This window comes from Capsicum annuum, chromosome 1 (assembly GCF_002878395.1).
Source record: "Capsicum annuum cultivar UCD-10X-F1 chromosome 1, UCD10Xv1.1, whole genome shotgun sequence".
In the NCBI taxonomy this organism is placed as follows: Eukaryota; Viridiplantae; Streptophyta; class Magnoliopsida; order Solanales; family Solanaceae; genus Capsicum; species Capsicum annuum.
In genome coordinates, this window is record NC_061111.1 from 6,891,268 (window position 1) to 6,900,845 (window position 9,578).

The 9,578-nt window shown below is 29.7% G+C and overlaps 1 protein-coding gene across 1 annotated transcript; it reads right to left on the bottom strand.

Annotated features, from left to right (window-relative positions):
* Window positions 1-6,732: 6,732 nt before the first annotated feature.
* LOC107867031 (subtilisin-like protease 4) lies at window positions 6,733-9,578 on the bottom strand. Its single transcript, XM_016713122.2, has one exon. It carries the CDS (start codon window positions 9,082-9,084, stop codon window positions 6,850-6,852), a length of 2,235 nt encoding a protein of 744 aa, XP_016568608.2. The 5' UTR covers window positions 9,085-9,578; the 3' UTR covers window positions 6,733-6,849.

The following is a 9,578-nucleotide window of genomic DNA, read 5'->3' on the forward strand; positions in this document are numbered from 1 at the left end:
CTGTAATGTTACAGAGACATTGCATTCTTTATGATACATAGTAAAAGTTGTATGTGTTTTGGGTTTTTTTCACCTGATACATTAAATATATTGAATTTGATACAGATCAAATTTTACTGAGATATTGCATGTTTTTTAATACATACTGAAATCTGTATGTAATTTGGGTTCTTTTACACCTGATACATTCAATATATTGAATCCGATACATAGATCTAACTTAATAAAATATTTTATTATTTCTAATACATAGTAAAAGTTATGTATGTTTTGGATACTTTTACACCTGATTCATCCAATATAATAATGTTATTTATGTTAAGAAATATATTATAAAAATAAATATATCTTTATTATTCTGTTGCGCTATATTATGTTCAATATTTCTGAATGCACGGGATGAAATACGTTATCAAATTCATTCCACCTCATCCTATGAGGTTTGGTAGTTCGTGCAATCATAAATTTGCTATTGATATTAAGAATTTTTTGGATAAAAGTACTCAAATTGTTAAGCAGACATGCTTTGGTGTATTTATTGATATGTCCAAATCGAATTTGTAAGGACAAATAATCAAATGCATGTTAATGCTTGAACTTGTACAAGATAATCCAAATGATTTACATGTTTATGTAAAGGAAATATACTATAAAATTAAATTCTATAATACATCAAAATGTAGCAGGTCTCAAATGAAATATACTACAATATTGTTTAAACAATATTCAACGTTAGACCAACTAAAAACAAAGCAACAAATTAATCAGAATACGTGAAACATGCTATGTATCTTGAAATATAAATATCAATTCTCTTTCGAAAAGAAGTCATAAATACATCTTTTGTGACCTGATACATTAAATATAAGCAGTAATGTTTCATATTACAACACCAATATACCATCATTCGAGCTACATTACAAATTCGAAAACATTATTCTTGAACTCAACATAAACCTTTACTTCATTGTCTTCCGAATCATCATTGGCGATGAATTTCTTTGACAACGTATCTGGCGTTGATTTTTTTTTCTTTATTATCAATACCAAATTTGATTGTGATTATCGAAATCAACTCAAAAACAAAACACTTTCTCCAACAACAATTTCATTACTTTTATATTTTTCATATTGAAGTTTATTCATTCAAACACTATAAAATCTCAACAGAACGGAGATGTTCATAACATATTCAAAATAAAGAAATCAGAAAAAGAAAACAGATGTGAGAGAATTTATTTTCTGAAATTTTCATTGAAGGGGATTGTTTTTTGAAATCAATCTCAAAAAAGAAATATTTTCTCCAACAACAATTTCATTACTTTCGTATCATTAATATTGAAATTGATTCATTCAAACACCGTAAAATCTCAACTGAATGACAATCGGTGATGAATTTAATAGTTTCAATTTTTGATACATACAAAGCGTATTGATTATTAGACTCAACAACGGCAAGTGCAGATGCATCTGATTCTATTCCTTCGACACACATAACCGCACCAGTTTCAACATCAAATTCTCGATTTTTAGTCGATTTATTCCTTGTCGTAATACATAACGGATATATTATAAAATCTGTAAATATTTTTTTTAACTCAACGTAAACCTTAATACCATTGTCGTTTCTAATAACCATTGGAGTCATATTTCCGTCAACAATATAATGAACATCTATATTTTTCTTCACTTGATCTATGTCAAGTTCCGAATGTAATAACAGAAATCAACCTGAAATACGACACACTTTCGCTAACTACAATTCCATCACTTTTGTAATTTTCGTAAATAATTTTGTTTTGTCAGATATCAGAATGTCTCAGCAGAATTGAAATATTCATGATGTTAAATTGTATGAAAGAGTTGTCAAAAATAAATTTTCTGAAGCAAAGAGATGAAAAAAAATGAAATAGGCATTCAAAATTAAAAAAAAAAAATGAATCTGTTATGTGATTTATGTATTACAAAACGGCAACTCCTATATTTAAGGGATTTGATCAAACAATCTTCTGCTTAATTACCAGTTATTAAATATGATACTTAATTATCTTAAAATAATGTATCATACAATAGCAAGTAATGTATCAGAAATGGAATTTTCAGTAATATTTAAAAAAATTGGGAGAGATGGTAAATATATATATATGAAACACTTGGGGTTTACGTTATTTACAATTAAATTAATGCATCTCGTCTCTCGAGATGTAACTAGCAAGCTACAAGGTACCCCAACAATCTTGGTAAAAAGCTGTAAGTTAGTATTTGATATTTTTCCTCTCTTATGATCTAGATTTCTCTTATTAGATACCTAATTTAAGTAGACTCCGTTCTTAAGTTTTATCTTGACTGATTTCGTTTATGTGATCTAAATTATATTTTTTGTCTTTGCTTAATAATGTTTTACACTATTGTAAGTTAATACAACGAATTTCTGTTCTTGTATATTTTATATTTTATTGGTTCATCACCTTTTAGACAATAAAATTGTCTAGAGAGTTTTTGTCAAAGTCATATACAAGTATACATTGTAATTTCTTCTAACTTTATATATTCATTAGAAAAATATCAAAATTTAACCGAACCATACCAATACCGGAGAGAAACCGAGATGATGGGATGGTTTTCAAAAGTCTAGTTTTGATTATATAAAATAAAATAAAATTACCAAAAAAACTGATATCATATAACTAAAAATTACATATATACACAAGGTAACTTTTACCTTATTATATAAAATCCCATATTGGAAAAGAAATTACAAAAACTTCAAAGTAATTACATAAATCCCTTAAATTCACTCTCTCTCTCTCATCCCCCTCATACATATCAAAATACCAAATTTTGCTCCTATTTTATTGCATTGATTTTTGTTCCATACTAGTTTAGATGTACGCGCTTCGCGCGTGTACCTCACTTTATTGAGTTTAAACGTTATACTAAATAGGATATTTGTTTAAATAATAAAGGTGAATACAATAATTAAATTCAACATCTTTTTGAGAATCTATTTAATTAAACCTAACCTTTATCAAAACAATTTGTCAAAGTCGATCGACATTCATCTACCACCTGTAAACTACAACAAAATAATACGATGATAGAGACATTAAAACAATATAATTAAATCTAACCTTTACACAAAAAAAATTTTAAAGTCGTCTGACACTCATCTACCACCTGTAAAGTATAACAAAACAATACGATGATAGAGATATCAAAATAACACAACTAAACTTTACCTTTATACAAAAAAAACTGTCAAAATAGAAATATAAAAATAATACAATTAAACCTAACCTTTACCTAAAAAAGTTCCGTAAAGCCGACCAACATTCGTCTACCACCTGTAAATTCATCTACGACCTATAAACTACAATAAAATAATACAATAGTGATCACAAAACTTAAGTAAATCGATTTCTTCTCTAGTTTAACGTGCATCTCAATATTTATAGAAGTATTTTCTTAGTATAGTCTTATTTTAGGAGTTTTTTTCTATATTATTTTAGAAGTATTTTTCTAATTGATCACTACAAAGGAAAATATTAATTGATTCTTCTTTCATATATTTTAGGAGTGTCTAGTTAATATAATAAAAACAATTAAATAATAAATTAAAAAAATAGTGAAAAGACAGTTTTGTCTATAGGAGAGTCCTTTAACGAAGGACAAAAAGTTAAAATCACTTTTCTAAGGGCTTCACATTTTTAATATATTATAGATATAGATTATAGATTATAGATATATAAGGTAAAATTCTAATTAATTTAGGAATGTTAAATATTATGATTTGTTACTTACATAAAATAAGGACTTTAACTAATTTGTTAGAGTTTATGTATAATTAGAATTTTAGGAAAAGACCATTGAATTTGAAACTAAAAAAAGTAAAGAAAGTAAAAAATAAAATAAAAAGATACGTTTTTGCCTTTTTGGCTTTAGAGTTTTTTCCTTTTTGAGTATTATAAATTTTGTAATATATGTTAGCGTTTATGTATAATTAGAATTTTATTTGAGGAATATAAGAGTTTTAATAATTTATTAAAAAAAAGATTAAATTTTGGACTCCTATTTAACTTATAATAAGTCCTTTATTAAAATTTAAAAATACTTATAAGGTAGTAGAAAAATACGAAAAAGATTTGTAAGGAAAATTTTTCAAAAAAACGGCAATGCTTTGGGAATGTAGGGGAAATTCTTTTGGATTTTTCTTTAAATATAGTATTAGAGTATTAGGGTTTAATATAAATTAGTGTTTATGTATAATTATTAAAGGTTTTTATTTTTTAGTTGATCTAGAATTCTTAAACTAATGGAAAAAATATTAATTGTCATTAATTTTGATCTTTTCTAATAAGGAAAGGTTTTATCATAAATATATTTTATTAATTTTTAAATTTTAAATATTAGAAAAATAGTAAAAAGACGATTTTGTCTAAAGCAAAGACTTTTCATGAAGGACAAAAAGTTCAAACGATATTTCTAAGGCTCTTCACACTTTTAATATATAATAGATATGTGCTCCTTTATTTACGCCTACAATCATGCTTATGTAATATTAATACTCTCTCATTCCCTCCTAACTTTTATAATTGGAATTGAAGATGTACACTTTCAATTCACGTAATAAAGGAAATTGAATCATTCTTTTTCTTTATTATCGTGTAGCCAATGTAATATTACAATAACACTAAGTTTTCCTTAAAATTATTATACTCTTGTAAATAATTAATGTATAAGGTGAATATTTTATACGTATAGTGTGATATTATACATTTTGAAAAAATTATATTTTAATGTATAATATATCAGACATTATACATTAGTTATTTTTGGAAGACTAATGTATAATATAATTCTTCTGCTATATATTTCATTATGTTATACTTGAAGAAGTTCTTATTACATTTAAGAGGCATTTTATGTATTATTTGGTATTATACAATTAGAAAGTATTAATTTTGTATAAGGTTACATTATATCTCCTGATAAGGATACAGAAGTATACATGTTTATTGTTAATACTTAAATGTATAGTATGACATTATACATTACTGCACATTATTTTTTAAATGTATAATGTGCCCACATACATGTGCAACTATTGTATAATGTTATCTTTTAAATTTCAACTTATCCGTTATTTGATTCAATAAATACATCACATATTGAATAATAAAACTGAATATTGTATTTGGATATATATTATTCTCATTTAACTATTTTGTTAACTGATGTTTATTTTTTTCATGAATTTTAAATTATTTATAATAAATTTATATGATTCCGTGAATGAAAGATAATTTCTTTCGTCAAAACATACTTTGAAAATCAATTTTCTAGGAGTTTAATGGATCATATCAATGTGAACAAAAATAATCCATACGTATTAATATTACTCCTACTAAAGTAAAGTAAAGAGAACGAAAAAAATAAATACTCTTACTAGATTTTATATTATTTTATGTTGTTGTTACATAATTTTTAAAAAGGTTTTAATTAAAATAATATTTTATTATTGTTTATGTAATTTATTACTATTAAAAATAGTATAAGAAGAAAATAATAAGACTTTTTTATCTGTTAAAATGAATAAACAACATAAAATATTGTAAATGAGAACAATTAATAGTGATGTTTAAGATTTTTTTGAATTTAAATTTCAGTTACTATATTTAATCATACACCACATAATGATAGGTAATTAATTGTGTTAATTAAGATAGAGAAAGATATTATCTGTTTCTTTTTTCATAAATATAAGCAAATTTGTTTTATCATACATTGCAGTAATGTATAAGGGCTTACCTAAAATATAAGTATATTTTATAAATTAGGAAAAGAGAAAGCCTAACGGAATTATATGTAAATACTTTCGGATTTATATGTTTTATACATGATATAAAGTTCACAAAATAACCGTCGGAACTGTACCATTGACACCCCAAATATTAATGGAACCAATACATAATGGGCCACATACAAATTGTAACAATACTCTCCTGAGTCTTGTTTGTGAAAATTCTAGCAAAGCCAAAGTTGGTTAATTTAATTTCTTTGCAAGACAAACAGCTTGTACATGGATGATGTTACATTCTGAGTTATCGTGCTTTCTATTGGCCATAAAGCCCAAGAGCCCAAGGCATTATTACTAATCATCAGACGAAATATAAAAAGTTCTAATATTCAAATAGTCATCTAGTAAATTTATAAACCATATTTATCAAACATAGTGCGAGTTTAAATAAATAACAAAATGTAGGTGGAGTTTCTGAAATTCGCCTCATATAAGTGATACAACAGTTTTTGAGATTCACCTTATATCAGTGATAAAAAAAAAAAAATTGATATTAGCTTGGTACGTTTGGTTATTATCTAAACTATGACTAAGTATGTTTAGTAAACAGGCCTCAAACTGTCACACTTGTTTCATGGGTCACTATGTTACTAAAGTCTTGAGGATGATCCAAATTTTGATCCTTGGGATGGAGCTATAATTGCACAGCTTGCAGTACAGTAGTATGCATGATCTACAAAAAAAAATGGCTAGAAATGAAATAAGTTGCCATCGCCTGAAGGCCTTACGTGTTGGGCAGGATCGGAGCATGCTGAAGAAATTAATGTGCATCTTTTGTATAGAAATTATGTGCATTTTGTATTGATAAAACATCAAAGACCATTAACTAATCAAAAAAGTTAATGAACAAAAATGCAAAAGTAACATGAAGCATATACTAAGTGGAAACAACATTTTCATTATAATCAAATGTTTTGAGTACTTTCTGCACTTACTATACTGCATTTTATATTGAACGCATTAATACTAGAATTTGAAGTCTTGTAGTTTCATTAGAGTAAAACAACTGCAATTGGACTTCTCACAGAGTGCCTATTAGAAGTCCACTTCAAAAATCCCTCAACAATCTCAACATCTGAGCTATTGGTTGTTTTGGAAAATGTCACTTGGTATGTTAACTTCTGGTTCAGCTGGGAGAAACTTAGTTCAGACGGTTCAACTTCCACGACAACTCCTTTTGGTGAAGCTATCTCCACCTTGTAAGATGATATAGCATCACCAACGTTGGTCACGGTTCTGGTATATGTCTGAGGAATTGATTCAAGTCCGATGGAAAATGAAGGATAATTTAATTGTCCTTCAGGGATACTTTTCAACTCCGAGCAATTCACCTTGCGTTGCAACAGGTTACCTACCTGTTGATTTGTGTAGTTCAAACCACAAAAATAAGGAACATAGTCCTCAAATGGGGTATCATAAATTAGTCCAGGGTCATTTGCTCTCGATGGATTAACGTGCCCTGCACCAATTGCATAGACATTAGCACGACGGAGCCTTTCATCTAGTATTGGACTATTGGCAAGGTTTAATGTGTCAGCGGTTGTCATCATTGCAGATTTAATAGCTGTAGAAGACCAATCAGGATGTGCACTCTTCAGCAAAGCTGCTACACCACTAAGGTGAGGACAAGACATTGAGGTGCCTGAGATCATATTGAATGTGGATTTTGTCTCTTTGTTTTCATCAACGGATGTAGGCCAAGCTGCAAGGATATTAACACCAGGACCAATTATGTCAGGTTTCAAGATGCCAGAACTAGCTTGACTTGGTCCCCGAGCAGAAAATGCGGCAACAATGGGAGCATTTTTATCTCCAATTATCGTTCCCTGGAACGTGATTGTAGCAACAGGGTTCGATGTTGAGTTCATATATGCAAGAATTTTTAGTCCATCTGCAGCTGAAACATCCATTGCTGGAAGAACATGAGCATCAGCTGATTTAGTGACACCATAACGTGAAGGGTTGATGATAATCATGCCAACACCTCCGGCATCTTTTACTGCTTGGCCTTTCTCAACATTGGTAATGCCACCGCCTGCTAGACATAAGACTATTTTTCCTCTTATAGCAGGGTCAGTAAGTGATCCTGGTATACAATAAGGGGTTTCAAATACATCAGTTGTATTTTCACCAGCATCAAACAGAGTGAAGAATGTTGAGTTGGAAAATTTTGGACTATAAGAAGATTCTCCTTCAAATTCCTCTCTATTTCCAAGCTTAACAGTTGCTTTTATCTTTCTATCAAGTGTGCTGGCACCTACCGTGAGAATCCACGGAGCTGCATTTCCTACTGTGGCAAACGAAGGACCGCTATTGCCTGCAGCGCAGCTTACAAATATACCTCTTTCCGTTGCACTATATGCCCCGAGAGCAATACTGTCATCATAGAAAGGTTTTGGACTTCCACCAAGGGAGATTGAAAGAATATCTACCCCATCATCAATAGATGCATCGATGGCAGCTAAAATATCGCTGTCTGAACAACCGCCACTAGTACTACATACCTTATATATAGCTATGTGGGCAAGAGGGGCAACACCAACTGCAGTGCCATTAGCATTCCCATATACATTAGCACCATTCACAAAGGCTCCTGCAGCTGTACCCGCTGTATGTGTACCATGTCCATTATCATCTATTGGGGAACCATTGGCAAGTTGGTAAGACCTTGCTCCAATGAGCTTGTTGTTACATTTGTTCGTGAAATTGGACTCACAAACTCCTTTCCATTTAGCAGGAGGAGGAGGCATCCCAACATCGCTAAACGAAGGATGGTCAGGTGAGATTCCACTGTCTATAACTCCGATAATCACGCCTTTCCCATAGTTGGAATCCTTCCACAAGCCCATGTTCTGCTGCAAACCAAGAAAGCTTGAAGTATGAGTAGTTTGCAAAGACAAAATCCTCTGTTTACGTGCAGAGACAAAGCCCTGTTTCGTCTCCATTTCCTTCACTTGTGATGCAGTTAATCTTGCTGCAAAGCCTTTCATCACATTGTGATATGAATAGATCATTCTAGCAGGCTTTTCGTTTCCACTAGAGCTCATTGCTGTAGTTTTAGGCAAAAAAGAAAGGTAATAGCTCTCTAAATCCATTAACGATGATTGAGTAGAAGTTAGGCTTTCAGGTGATTCAACATGGACTATATAAGTCTCTAGATCAGTCTGAATACTAGGCCATAGGAAAGAACAAAAGATCAAAATAAGAAAGATTTTCAAGAATCCCATGGCTGCAAATACAAGAACTTATGATGTATTTGGAAAGTGTATTTGATGAGTTTATGTGCTTTGAAGCAACTGTTGCTTTTGTTCTTGAACTATTCCAAGTGCATGACTTTATTTTTGCCAGAATAATTATTGTGGAAAAAACGCACTACGTGGAGAAGAAAAGTAAAAGTACTAAAGGATAAGAAAAGCAAGACCACTAAGTGTGAATGAGACTAGCTAAATATACTGTATTCTATGAAGTGATAGCTTTTTCAGAAGACCATCCACTGGAAATTTGTTCTTGAGCAGTTCTAATGATGTCTTGGGACAAGTTTAATTATAATTGGACGAACATGAATATCTTTCTTAATACAAATGTTTACCTGCTAAATCACTTAGTAATAAAAAAGTTGCAAGTATTCTGTCTAAATGAAAGACAACTAGCTTGATATTGAAGAGTAGTTGTTCTCAAAAAACATATATTTGAGAACCTTCTTCGAATAAATAATCGCGCT